General features: G+C 34.4%; 3 protein-coding genes and 1 pseudogene across 11 annotated transcripts in view; 3 read left to right on the forward strand and 1 right to left on the reverse strand.

Annotated features, from left to right (window-relative positions):
* Positions 1-2,401, forward strand: part of Fntb (Farnesyl transferase beta subunit) — a 6,580-nt gene extending 4,179 nt beyond the window's left edge. For both annotated transcript variants that reach the window (XM_018460113.1, XM_018460112.1), the window contains exons 5-7: positions 1,601-1,901; positions 1,962-2,202; positions 2,249-2,401. In XM_018460113.1, coding sequence (XP_018315615.1) covers positions 1,601-1,901; positions 1,962-2,202; positions 2,249-2,316 — 610 coding nt within the window. In that variant the 3' untranslated portion in view covers positions 2,317-2,401. The remainder of the gene's footprint in view (positions 1-1,600; positions 1,902-1,961; positions 2,203-2,248) is intronic.
* A 1,350-nt stretch (positions 2,402-3,751) lies between these two features.
* On the reverse strand, positions 3,752-6,569 carry Abi (tyrosine kinase Abl). 8 transcript variants are annotated; one of them, XM_018460122.1, is made up of 6 exons: positions 6,512-6,544; positions 6,221-6,414; positions 5,287-5,952; positions 4,541-4,864; positions 4,162-4,413; positions 3,752-4,022 (listed from the first exon to the last, which is right to left on the reverse strand). In XM_018460122.1, exons 3-6 carry the CDS (start codon positions 5,900-5,902, stop codon positions 3,859-3,861), a joined length of 1,356 nt encoding a protein of 451 aa, XP_018315624.1. In that variant the 5' UTR covers positions 5,903-5,952; positions 6,221-6,414; positions 6,512-6,544; the 3' UTR covers positions 3,752-3,858. The 8 variants fall into 8 exon arrangements, with proteins under 8 accessions (XP_018315624.1, XP_018315626.1, XP_018315625.1 ...); XM_018460124.1 differs by having other exon boundaries at positions 5,287-5,955; XM_018460123.1 differs by having other exon boundaries at positions 6,213-6,414.
* Positions 6,570-6,900: 331 nt separating this feature from the next.
* Positions 6,901-10,173, forward strand: LOC108730425 (TELO2-interacting protein 2). The gene is made up of 6 exons (XM_018460127.1): positions 6,901-7,185; positions 7,335-8,068; positions 8,949-9,077; positions 9,189-9,350; positions 9,419-9,625; positions 9,709-10,173. The coding sequence occupies exons 2-6, from the start codon at positions 7,529-7,531 to the stop codon at positions 9,979-9,981; spliced, it is 1,311 nt and encodes a 436-aa protein (XP_018315629.1). The 5' UTR covers positions 6,901-7,185; positions 7,335-7,528; the 3' UTR covers positions 9,982-10,173.
* A 789-nt stretch (positions 10,174-10,962) lies between these two features.
* Positions 10,963-13,458, forward strand: LOC108730416 (probable cytochrome P450 304a1; annotated as a pseudogene).
* Positions 13,459-13,626: the final 168 nt, after the last annotated feature.

Genomic DNA, 13,626 nt, shown 5'->3' on the forward strand with positions numbered 1-13,626 from the left:
GCACGCACGCACGCACGCACGCAGTGTAAGTCCGATCGCGTAACCTCTCCGTGATACACCTCGGGTAATGTTTATACCGGCGGCAAAATTTTTAGAAATTTTTAGAGAAAGGATTAGAAAATGTACTATTCACATCAAATCACTCAGTAAAAAAATTGTAGTAATGGTCAAAAACCATTTTAAAGAGAAAGTGTTAAACTTAATTTACAATTAATGAAATTTCTTATGGCTTTAAAATGCTTTCTCGAATATCGCTTCGCGACCATTCTTCGCGGAGATATGTGAAATTTGAATTTGGTTTTTTTAACGCTGATTTTAAATAACTTTAATTTTGTTGAGAAGCAGCAGGCAAATCTCAAGATAGAATAACTTCGTTAAAAATCATCGTATCGAGATGTTTAAAAAAACGTTTTAAAGCTTGAAATCTCTATTGTTTAGATCGGTATTTTAGAATATCGTCTTACTGATATTTGATGAAATTACACAAACATAAATGAAGATGCATCAAATTACAAAATTTTGTACGAAATTTACGAAATTTTACGGCGCGAATTAAATATTGCGCACAAATGCGGTTTACAGTTTTCGAAAGAGTGAATTTTTACCTTTAATTTGCTTTTTATTGATTTCTGTACGATTTTTTTTCATTAAGTTATTCAACGTCGAAGCAAAAAGGGTCGTTTTTGCTTCAACCTTGAATAACTCGGTGAAAAAAAATCGTACGAAGCTTCATACAAAAATAAATTGAAGGTAAAGATTTACTCTTTCGAAAGATGTAAAGCGCATTTGTGTACAATTTTTAATTCGTGCCGTGGCACTTCGCAAATTTCGTAAAAAATTTTGATATCGGATGCGTCTGCATATGTTTATGTAACTTCACAAAATATCAACAAGACCGTTTTTTGTAAGTACCGGTCTGAAAAGTAGAGGTTTCAAACTTTAAAATGTTGTTTTAAACATCTCGATGTTTTTTGACAAAGTTCTATCTTGAAATTTGCCTATTTTTATAGGGTGGAACAAGTGATCCCTTAGTTTTGTTGAGTAGTGTATATTATGTTGTTTGTAATGTGTTATAAAGAACATATTCCTAATAAATTCTAAGTTTTTTAACACAATTGCAATAATGAAATGCATTGTTTAAAATGTAAATGCAATATATCTTCAATTTACAGCCACTCATGCATATTAAAAAAAACATCATTTTCAGGTTATTCTAATATTTTGGACAGCCGACACTTGAATTATTTTTTTTTGTAGTTTGGAATGTGAACTGTAAGATAATTGAACCATATTTTTCCTTTAAACATTTTTATTTCAGTTTTAGTTCAGAGTTTCACATTTTTGCATGAAACAGTGCATTTCTCTTATTTTGTTAACTATATTAGTTATAACAATTTATCTACAATTTGTTATGAATATACAACTGTACAAATATTTTCTAAAGATGTCAAAATATACATAAAAATCGTTTAATAATTTTTATATACTTGTAAAAATGATGAAAATTAATCCACAACACGAATGACCGAACGTATGTAGTAAGAGTGCTGAAAACTAAGGTGTGTACTAAGGATTAAAATTAAAATTATTATAATTTCAGAAAGAACTTGAAACGGTTCCTAGCGTCCTTACGCGGAGAGGATGGTTCTTTCTGTATGCACGAAAACGGCGAGGTAGACATACGTGGGGCGTATTGTGCCCTTGCTGCCGCCAAGTTGACAAACGTGTACACGCCGGATATGTTCAAGGGTACCGCCGAGTGGATAGCCAAATGTCAAACATGGGAGGGTGGTTTCGGCGGTTGTCCGGGAATGGAGGCTCATGGTGGATATGCATATTGCGCTTTGGCGGCACTCATAATGCTTGGAAGAACAGAGCTTTGCCATTTACCGGAGTTGTTGGTAAATTCCTTTTTACGATCACAGTAAGATTTTCATGTTCACATCCTTACCATTCCACAGAGGTGGATTGTAAATAAGCAGATGCGTTTGGAAGGCGGTTTCCAAGGACGTACGAACAAATTGGTGGATGGGTGCTATTCTTTCTGGCAAGGAGGGACGTTCCCATTGATCGCCGCTATTTTGTCAACGCAGGGAAAGGGGTTTAACAATTCCGACCATTGGCTGTTCAACCAAGAGGCCTTACAAGAGTATATATTAACTTGCTGTCAGAATCCGCATGGCGGTCTTCTGGATAAACAAATTTTAATCGCGTTAATCATGTGATAACTTTCTCTTCTTTTCTTCAGAAATCGTGACATATACCACACATGTTATGTTCTTAGTGGATTATCGATTGCGCAAAACTCACCAATAAAGTCGATCATCGGAAGAAGGCTCACGAATAAGGTAGAAGTGATCCATCCCGTCTACAATGTGGAATATTCCGCCGCGAAAAAGGCGCAGGAGTATTTTCCTACTTTACCGATACCAGCCGATTGATTCGTCTTAATTATTTAAAATGTATCTAACCATGTTTGTATGTTTTTCCTAAAAAGAGAAAAAAAGAAAAAATATTCTAAAAAAAAGATGAAATTTATCTCAAACTGACCAATGATGCGCGCGTAAAAAGTTGTTTGTATATGAGAATCCATATTTGTGATACATAAAAAAAGAGAACTTTATAAAATACCACGTTAATCGATCTTCGATGCACATTATTGGATATTGAAAATTAAAAGGTCGCATTTTCCTCATCTTAGTTTTATCTTATGTTAATAAAGTTTGTGAAGAAGATAATAATAACTTGTTTATGTCCTTGTGAAATGTGATAACTGTTATTTGAAATTTTTTTTTATTAATAACCTCCGATATAAGTGTACAAATAATGCAAACGGATTCAGAGGTAAAAGATGTCTATTGCAACATGTGATCTTACATATACAGTATGTACATATATACGGGTACGTAAATAATAGAATATAATTCCATTGCTATATATATATATATAGTATATATAATTCAATATCTATATTCGAGGAAATACTAAAGATGCAGAAAAATACATTTTCTTACAATATAAAAATTAGCTTTTTGATGTTTGATTCAGAATTCGTTCTCGACTGAATTTTTTTTCGATAATCAAATACCGTACACATTTTTATCTTGTATGTAATGTAACATTGCGACGGCTATTTATCACTCGGCATTTTGCACGATTATAAATACGGCAAGATATCTTGCATATCGAGGACAAAGTAAAGCCTAATCTGTGCTCTGCTTCTTGTTTTTTTCATCATTTTTTATCTCTTGCCTTTTTACCTCCTGTTTCTTCATTTTCTGGTCGCGTTCGAGATAGATAAAAGTTAACGAATTTCGAAAGAGATAAGAAACACATGATTGTTGATTAAAACAACTGCAAAGAGGAAAAAAGGTAAGATGTAAAAAGCAAGAAACAGGAAACAAAACACTTTGCACATCAGACTTAAATTAGAAGAGAATATTCTAAATAGTGAATGCAAAATCTACAATGATACATGAAGGAAGTTTGTGATATTTCGATTTCTGCACCGTCCACTGCATCCCTTGCAGATCATTGTTAATTAACGTACGTATATACGCTGTCACCCACATTACTGTTATAACACATGGCTTAAATTCTTTATTTATCAATAAATTATAAAATAATATCTATAAGACAAAAATCATGTCTTTTGTATTTATGAGCCTCGATCATTTTTTGTACAATCTTATAATTATACAAATTTGAACGAAAAGTGAGATAAAGAATAATTTTCATTTACAATCGAGATATTAGTGATTAATATAAATGCGATTAATAATACATACATGTATGATAAATGCTTAAAAATTGCAGTCTTCCGTTAATTATTTTGATATAGCCAATTATTGCATATAGTTATACGCATGGTTCAACGTAATTTCCTGGGAACAATCCAGTTATACCGTCCATTACTCCCTCCCACCATCCGTCATCATTTTTCTTGAGCACATAGATCACAGAACTCTCTTGAAAGCTCAGCTCGTCTTCTTTATCCGCGTAATAATCATAAATAGCCACCACTGCAATTGAAATTTTTACGTTATTACATATTGTGTCACTAATATAATACATCTTATTGTTGCATTATCCATTTTACATATTAATTAATTTATTAAATGTTTAATAATACGACAGAAAAAACGAATTATGAGATTCTACCTTTCTCAATATAATTCTTTGGCACCCATCCGGGCAGATCTTCCTCATCTGGCACGATCGGCATTATAGCACCAGATGGGGTTGGTCTGCCAAATTGCGGATGTTCCTCCTGTTCTGGTGGTGGAGGCGGTGGTAAGGGTGGACTATTCGCACCGCTACCACGGCTAATCTGATGCGATAATCTGTGCGGCAAGGTGTGGTGGCCGGTGTATTCAGACATATCGCCTAGCCCAACCAAAGGTGAAGGTGGAGCTGAGATGGCAAAGAAAGTATCAGTATCTCACAACAAATCATGAAATTAAAATGAATATATCTTCATTATTTTTAGTATGAATACAGCTTCATTATCAATATCGTTATTAATTGTATTGTTACTTACGAGGCATACTGTTATGTTGCTCCTGTACATAACCAGCGGTAACGCTGGGCGGTGCTGGAGGTGGCGTTTGAGGATGATTCTGCAAAGGATGAACCGTTCCCACTTGCGGCATAGTGTGCTGATTGATGGTATTAGCATGCGCGTTATGGTTGGTATTATGACTTGTGTGGGACGTGTTATGAGCATGCAATGGTAGAGTGCTATATCCCGGGCGATCTCGCCTAGGATGGCCGAGCGGATAGTTGGGCGCATAGTGGCTAGGAACTTGAGGTGGGGCTACCGCTGGCGGAGTCCTATATTCGCGCGATCCTTTACTCAATGTTCCTATACACAAAGAATGTTGCGGATCATTATTCGCTGTATTAACAAGATTAACACTACACATGTAACATCGAATGTGACAGATAGAATAGTATAACATTTAGAAGCCAAAAGAAAGAAAAGACACACATGCAAGCAAGAAGCAGTAAATACCTTTGCGTTAGCGAAATGATTTTAATTTTTTTATAACCGCAACTGAAAAAGTACACCTTTACAAGTTTGTGTAGCACTCGTACAATTTTTAGCGCTTACATAGGGTATCCCAGAGCATTCCTGGGACACCCTGTGCATACAGAATGTTTGATACAACTACAGATCGTTCTCCGTAAATGATGCAAGGACAAGAAAAAATTTTCTGTTTGTAGCAACAACTGCCAAACATTCTGTATGTATAATATATATATTTGTACATATGTAACTCTTACCAGTTCTCACTGTTTGAGGTGGTGTGGGTGGTTTGGTGGTAGGAGCGGGTCCTACTATCGCAGCACCTAATCCTGAACCTGTGGAAGTAGCTCCTAAACTCTGAACGCTGCCTTGACTACCTCCTCTCTGTTTGCTTCGCGGCGTACCGCAGCTACGTACACCATGCCCAATTTCATCTAGGATCGTATAATCAATGCTCTTCCTGACATACTTAATCGGTTTCTCAGGATTGGCAGGAGCGATGATTTTGTACTGGCGAGTTGTCATCTTATTGGCCGTCAAGACGCCTATTTCCCTTCTGGCTACCTTTTCCTTGTGAATCATGACTGTCTGTGCGATGTGATTCATTTGGCTTTCCATCTCGGCGAGCTGGGACGTCTGTAGGTCTAGCAGTTGAAGAAAATTGTACGCCAATGTGTTTATTTGATACGCAACACTGGCTAAGGACTGTGTGGTATAATTCTTCGTTTCCTCCAGTGCAATCCTCTTGTTTTCTGCTTGGAAATAATTGGCTTCGCAATATTCTGCCACTCTCTCCAGATTCGTGTGGCTGTCGGCCAGATTGTTCCTACCCTCAGGAATCTCATGTCGCAGGAGTGCCGCTAATTCTGCCATGACTTCGGAATCACTACCCACTCCTGATGACACGCAATAAGATCCTGATCCTTCTTAAAGGAAAGAGGAACAAAAAATATACAAATATTACATGTGGAAGAACACCATAAGTAAAAATTAAATTAGTCTCGTAAAGCACAATGTATTACAAGAATAAAATATAAAAGTAAAGCGATCACAAAATCAAAAGTATAGTTAATGACAGTTTTATAGCTCCAAATAGTTGGTCTATTCTCGCAAAGTAGGATCACTGCAATCGTTTCCAATGCGAGACTGGAAGATACGTTAATTTCTAACAATGAGAACATACTTGTGCACCTTTCTCACGAAGCAAGAGATAGTTGAGAGGATGAAAAATTAGATTGTGACAGGGGCGGCGTCTGACTCTAAAGGGAAATAGGAAACAAGATGGACAGACCGACACATGCACGCACGCACACACGTATGCACGCAACACCGCCTGATGTACGGAAAGTATTCCCAATTGACGCAACGACGGTGCGTACAACGATCTAGAGATTAAAAAAAAAGAAGTAGAAAATCAACTAACGGTACTCAGCCATTATTTGCAACTACCAGCTACTAGCAGCCTCATTAATTCATAATTACCGAGCTCCCGAAATTCATGTAAAAAGAGCGTACGGAGGTAATAAAACAGTATAAAATGGCCGCGACACGTGCGCGCGCGAGCGATATATGTACAGTGATGCACAATCGAGTCGCTGCGATGCATCGCACAGTCGCGATACAATCGATATCGTCGAGTCAGTTCTTTTTTGCAGCTGCAATCTGCGCGTTTGTCCTGGATTGATCGCAACATCTAAATGTATATTTGTCGTGATCCAAAAAAATTAATATTATATTCTAAATTAAAACTAAATTTTAACGCGTGAAATTCTACGGATCTCGAACGAGGACTGCGGTCACGTGACTGGATATATCGATCGCGGAGTGATTGAATGAATCGATTGTGACGCTCGCGAGATATCGTGCGAATTACAAACGTAACGCCACTTATATCATAAATACATCATGATTTTGGCTCGATGTCCGAACGCTGCACATTTCAGTGTACTTGAGTGTACTATAGGTATTTTACGTGGTTTTACGGAGGATATGGATTCTCCCGTGTTCCCGTGAGTGTCTCCGGTTCGCAGCTCGAGTCCGATGCGACAATCGTGTCCGTCCGCTCGTGTTCTGCGTCCACGTCCGTTCTAACTTCATCGCGTTGCATTCGTCGTGAGCGACCGATCGACGGATATCCGTTGCCGGTTGCAGTTTCGGTAAGTACGATTTTTTCGACAACGTATACGCGGAAACGCATTCTCACGCCGAGATCGTCGCGATTCCCTGGTCAGAGGATCGTTCTCGCGGAATCTGCATCGAAATCCGATCATCATGGGACTTAAGATGGTCCATCCACTGTTCGCAGATCAGCCAACTTGGCAATTAACAACAGCTCGAGAGTTTTGAGTCTTGCCCGGCAGAATGGTCTCCAAATGGTCGAGGCAGTCGATTGTTCTGAAAAGTGGCTCACAAAATAATATCCGCTTAAAATACGCCTAGAGAGGTTGACTTACGGAAGTGCAAGGACATATCATTCGATTGGTTTTGTTATCCGCAAGAATGGACAATCTGTTGAAAGAGCTAGAGGCTTTGAAAATTAGGGGTGATTTCTTTGAGGATAATTCTTCGTGGGCACCATGCATAGACTTGATTCAGAAGAGTTTTGTATCACAAAGAACAGTCGGGGCAGAACGTCCGTGCGAGGAGAAAGATTTCAGAGAATATAGACTTGTTGTAGAAAGAAACTTGCATAACGTCAGGTCTATGTTGCAACATATTTCTAGCAGTTCCAGAGAAAAACGCTTTCAGCTGAGCAATGTCACAGGGATGGTTAGAACGTTTGGTATGAATCTACTGTTGCTCATTGGAGAACATAGTGAAAAAAATATTTGGAACACAGCCGAGTGTGTTTCTATTTCCAAAGAATTACTCGCTAGTTTTTGTGACCTGTACCCCTGCCAAAGCATTTCCCAATTTTTGTCAGAGAATGAGAATTTGCGCAACTTGTTGCTAATGTTAAGACCTAAATTATTAAAAGATACCTGGAAGACTTATCCATCAGCTGTAGCATGTTACAGATGGTTTTTACAAGAGGCAGAAGTAAGTCCAATTTTATTTAGATCTTATACAGTTTATTATCTGGAAGACTCTGGAATTTTTTCAGATGTCTTTTTTACCTTTGAAAATAAGGGATTTTTATCAAGTTTTATTGGGAATCAGGAAAATTTTTGGAATTTCATTTTTAAATTTAAATTCTGTCGTTATTTGAAAACATTGTTTCTTTAATTGTTTTTTCCTTTATGCAAAAAAATGCAAAATATTGACAATTGATTAATAAGTATGACATATATATTCATGTATATTCTCGCAAAGTTTTATAAAAAAAATGAGGATAACAAAAAAGAAAATATTGAGTAGCTCATTTTATACTGTGATGAGTTTTTCTTATGTTGTTTTGTTGATTTCAATTACAAAAAATGTTATAGTCTCGTCTCATGGAATTTTGAATAAAAATATCTTGAACAGGGAATTCTCACAGAAAATTTTGTTACAAAATACTAAACATCCTCAATAAATAAAAGAAGGACTACGAGCCAGTTACAATATAAAGAATATTTAATATTCGTACAAACATTTCGATGCCGATCGGATCATTTTCAATGTAAACACAAATAACATTACATAAATTGTCGGAGTATTCGGTCAGATTACAGTATCCAGTAAAACATATCGGTTATTCCCTATTATTTGATGTGTGTTTTATATATTATATATATGTGTATATATATAAAATATATAAAATAGGACATTTAGTAATATAAATTATTAATATGACTCAATCAGAATAAATCAATAAATAAAAGAAGGGCTACGAGCCAGTTACAATATAAAGAATATTTAATATTCGTATAAACATTTCGACGTTTATATATATACATACACATACCATTTTGACTATATATATTTTTTTCTTTAACAGAAACCAGTTTTATTTAATTATATCGGAGATGTCTTGCCTACTGCATTAATTATTCTTGATGACTATTTTCCTGATAATGTATTAATAGGTCTGGAATGTATTTATCAGATTATTCAGCATTCTTATATGGTATATATTTATATATATAGAGTTTATTCTCGTGCACATATAGTATATCTTGATATACTATATTTTATATGTATATGTAATTAATATGTATTCACTTAACAAATATTTTAGAAAAAAGGACTGATAGATTCTGGTTATGCTAAACTGATTTATCACGCCTTGCAACTTTTAACTCATCAAAAGGAAGCAAAATACATTATTCCTTTGTATTCTTGCATGGCCAGTCTTTTAGTTACTATGGAACATTGGAATAATACTATAAATCTATTTGAGGTAATGCTACTCACAAAATTATCAGAAATCATGATTCAGTCTTGAAATTATAATTTTCACTTTTGCAGTGGACAACACGTGATGAAGTTCTCTCAACTTTGATAGAAAACATGGAATTTGAGCAGAACATTGAATTACGGCATGTATATATGTTGAGTTTACCTCAACTCATTACAAATATAGGCTGTGCCAAATGGTGCGGAGCGCTCATTCGCATACTTACCGAGTACTGCGAACATCACACAGATTTAAGGACGTTAAAGGCGACATTGGAGGTATAATCTTAAAACATGATAATTCCCCCAATATGAAATAAATAGAACATATTAATCTCAGTTTGTATTTTTTTTATACTTAGATGGCGAAGACGTTCCTCTTGATGTTTCGTCTACGAGTAGCTGCACATTGTGCCCCACTTTATACTGTATTCTTGAAGTTGCATTTCGATCTGACGGAGACACCGGTGTTTGACCGAGCGATCATGCAGAATCTGGAAGATTGCATTTGCATGTTGTATCAGTTATCACCGAATGTAGGCTATACAGTAATTAATGACGATCGAATGCGTTCGGTGCTCAACAGTAGTTTGCCGGTCATATGTCAGGGTGGTGATATCAAATATTTCGAATAATTTACGAAATGCATGCGACAGTCGCGCGTATTTGTATATACAGTGTATTTTATATAATGTGTGTGAAAAAATACGCTGATAGAAATATATTCTCGTGTAAACCTCTGTAGTGCAGAGATAAAAGTGAAACTTATTAGGTACTTAGATATTTTATTTGTGATGTAAAAATATTAATATACAATCATTTGTAAAGCAAACATTTTTTGTTAGAATACATTTATTTTAATTATTTGTTCTTTAAGATATATATATATATATATATGATTGCAAAAGAATCGTATCTACGAGATTACGCATGCAACTTTTTGATTGATGGATTGATGATATAATTTGTGACTAATAATAAAATAAATTGTTGAATAATTATTGTGTAATAGCTAAAGGAATTATAAATAGAGGATAGAGAGAGAGAGAGAGAGAGAGAGAGAGAGAGAAAAAAGAGAGAGAGAGAGAGAGAGAGAGAGAACAATTCTCCTCATGTAGCTTAGAAAACTCGATAGATTTTCTTTTAAATTTGAAGAATGGAAAGTAAAATAGTCGATCTATTTGTAAATTCCAATTGACCGATTGTTTAGTGAATACGGTCGATAAAATAATTTAAAAGATGCACGTGAGAAGTACTTCTGAAAAACAGAAATAGCGGATTCTTTTTTCAGTGAAATGTTACTTTTTTTTATTATTACTGTACATAATATTAATCTGGATCTATCTCTTTATGTCTGTATTCTATGGTTTCAGCCTATTTGTTTTTAGATAAATCAAATATTTTTCAAAAACTAATTATACATTTTAGGTTAATCAAACTTGTTTTTCGGAACGATTATAAAGCATTTAGTTCATTGACGTTTATACAAACCATCATGTTAGATTTATCTTCCTTTAATCATTCTTGTTATACTGTGTCAGGATTAATTATATATATATTCATTTTTTTTTTTTAATTAAACAGTCATTATTTCTATTTTTTAGCATAAACAGGATCAAAGGTCAAAAAATACGCCTTAGCCAAAGTGAAAATGTTATTTTCTAATTACGAATAATTACGTCTTATTTTAATTGCAATCTCGAGAAGATTACCTTAGGAATTTGGTTTATGATTTTATGGATTTATCAAATTCTTAAATTGCATAATAGTACTTGGTGTTGGAGGGAAAACATTAAATTGTGAGGGGCGCCAGATTATATTTTTATCTCTCTTTATAGCAATTCATATCTCTGTATCCACTTGTCATCATGAGGATTACGCAAACTGATGAGATTTATAAAATTTCGTTCGTTTCGAGAAGCGAAATTTTGAAGCGAAATTTTGAAGCGCAATTGATATCTATTGTTTGCTCTGTTCAAATCATATCACCATTCTTAATCGTGATACTTATGCTTCTTGTGGCATATAAACTATACAAATTTGCTTATGATAAACCGCCTAATACACCTCCAGGTAAAATAAAATTAGAATTGTATAAAATATTATAAACTATTTTGTGTTAATTTTTACTTCTTTCAATCTCTCGAAGCTAACATCATCGAAACTACAAGAGATGGAAAAACATTTTTTTAATAATAAAAGTGGAATAATTTCAAGATTTACCATTTATAATAATGATAAAAAATTTTTTTAATCATTATTATAAAGTATTCTTAAAACCATTCAATTCTTGTTTAAAAAATTTTTTTCACATTTTTTGACGATATTCGCTTAGAAAAAAAAAAAAACTGCAAAAGTGCATAAGCAAGTATAAAAAAATACGTGTCCCTTATTTTATAATATTAAACACTCGTAATAAAAATCGGAAAGAAACGTTTTGTTATTAATTTCTTGTCAGAGACGTGGTGATCCTCTGTCTGCTTATATCCGCAAATATAATTAATCTACAGTCTCTAATTTAAAAAAACTTATCATATTTCATTTTTTTATTCTTATATTTAACGAATATCTTTGTGACATCAAATTCTAAGTTATTTCTGATAGATCTTAATGTTGGAACTTATATTTGAGATAGGCATTATCAGAATTCCGATAAGAGGATCTTACTGGATGTTGTTATGGGGAAACTACAAATTTCCGCATTTAACTATCGATTATTATTGTATATGAAGAAACTAAAGTCAAAGACCATCAGTTGATATATGGGTGATACTTTTACAATAATAGTGAACGATTACAAAAGCATAAAAGAAGTACTTTCAAGAGAGGAATTTGATGACCGAATTACTACAGCGCAGTTTATAAAAGATCAAGCTTTCGGAAAGGAATTAGGTAATGAAAAATATAATTATGTGCACTATTAAGACTTAATTTAGAACGACCGTATATGTAAATATATCAGATAAGATTTAGCGCCGATAACTTTCGGATTTTCAACACGATCAATCTGAAACGTTCCTAATCCCCCCCCCCTAAATTAAATTAGAAAAAGTGTGAAGAACTTATTGCGAAAAATATTACCTCAGCCAGGATTCCCAGTGAGAAATGACAATGGAATCGACGTCGATTTGACGTCGATCCGATGATTTCGACGTCGAATCGACATCGATTCGACATCGATTCCATCATTGTCATTTCTCACTGGGTTCGAACCTGGGACCAATTTCGAAGGGTTTTCTAATTTATTTTAGGGCGGGATTAGAGTAGCGTTTCAGATTGATCGTGTTGAAAGTCCGAAAATTATCGGCGTTTAATTTTATCTAAAATATAAAATTCATTTAAAATGAATATATAATGTATTATTCGAAACATCTAACTTTGACCGTGATAAGCTGACGTTCTTCTTTGTATTTGACATAATTATGTATTCACTTTTCGATGTACATGCAATATATGTATAATTGAGGAGCAGACTTTCAAAATGCGTTTTATCCAAAATTTGTAATTTTTAGAAAACGAGAAAAAAGGAACTACGCACACAAGAAAATAACAATATATCAGTCAGTAGGATGTGAAGTATTAAACAAAATTACTAAAAATGTTAAACAAATGCATTTTGTTTGCAATGCACTTCGAAATGTCTACGTTTTTTTCAGCATATAAATTAACGATGAAAAAATACTTTCTGAACATCTCAGAGTAGCTTATAATATGAGTCTTTCGACACTGAATACTCCGCCGTCTAGCGGAGTTGCAAAAAAATGAAATTTTGGACAAAACGCATTTTTAAAGTCTGCTCCTCAATTCTTCTGTATCAAAAGCACCTGTTCGTTTCTTCGAGATTGGAAACATTTACGCGATAACGATCATAATTAAAGCGTAAATAATGAACTTTTATTATAGAATAGTAAATAAATATTATAAAATTGCACACATACAGGTATATTTTTCATCGATGGCCCGAAATGGCATGAACAGAGGAGATTGCTCTCCGCCATATGCGCGATTTTGGATTCAGTCGATGCCAGGACAAGCTCGAGAGCGAGATCATGGATGAAATGACTCTATTTCTGAACATTTTGAAGAACGGACTCATTTATGATGGAGAGAAGGTACAATCGTATGTAAAAAACTTTTAATAAAAAAAAGATAGAGAAAGATTTCATTATTTATAGGAAATACTAAAAGGCAATTTGGCGCTCTTTCCGGACGTTCTGTATGCCTCGATGGCTAACAGTATATGGAACGTTATGCCCTGACGAAAATGAGAAGTTTCATAA

The sequence above is a fragment of the Mycetomoellerius zeteki genome, unplaced genomic scaffold, assembly GCF_001594055.1.
Source record: "Mycetomoellerius zeteki isolate Tzet28-1 unplaced genomic scaffold, Tzet1.0 scaffold913, whole genome shotgun sequence".
Classification (NCBI taxonomy): domain Eukaryota; kingdom Metazoa; phylum Arthropoda; class Insecta; order Hymenoptera; family Formicidae; genus Mycetomoellerius; species Mycetomoellerius zeteki.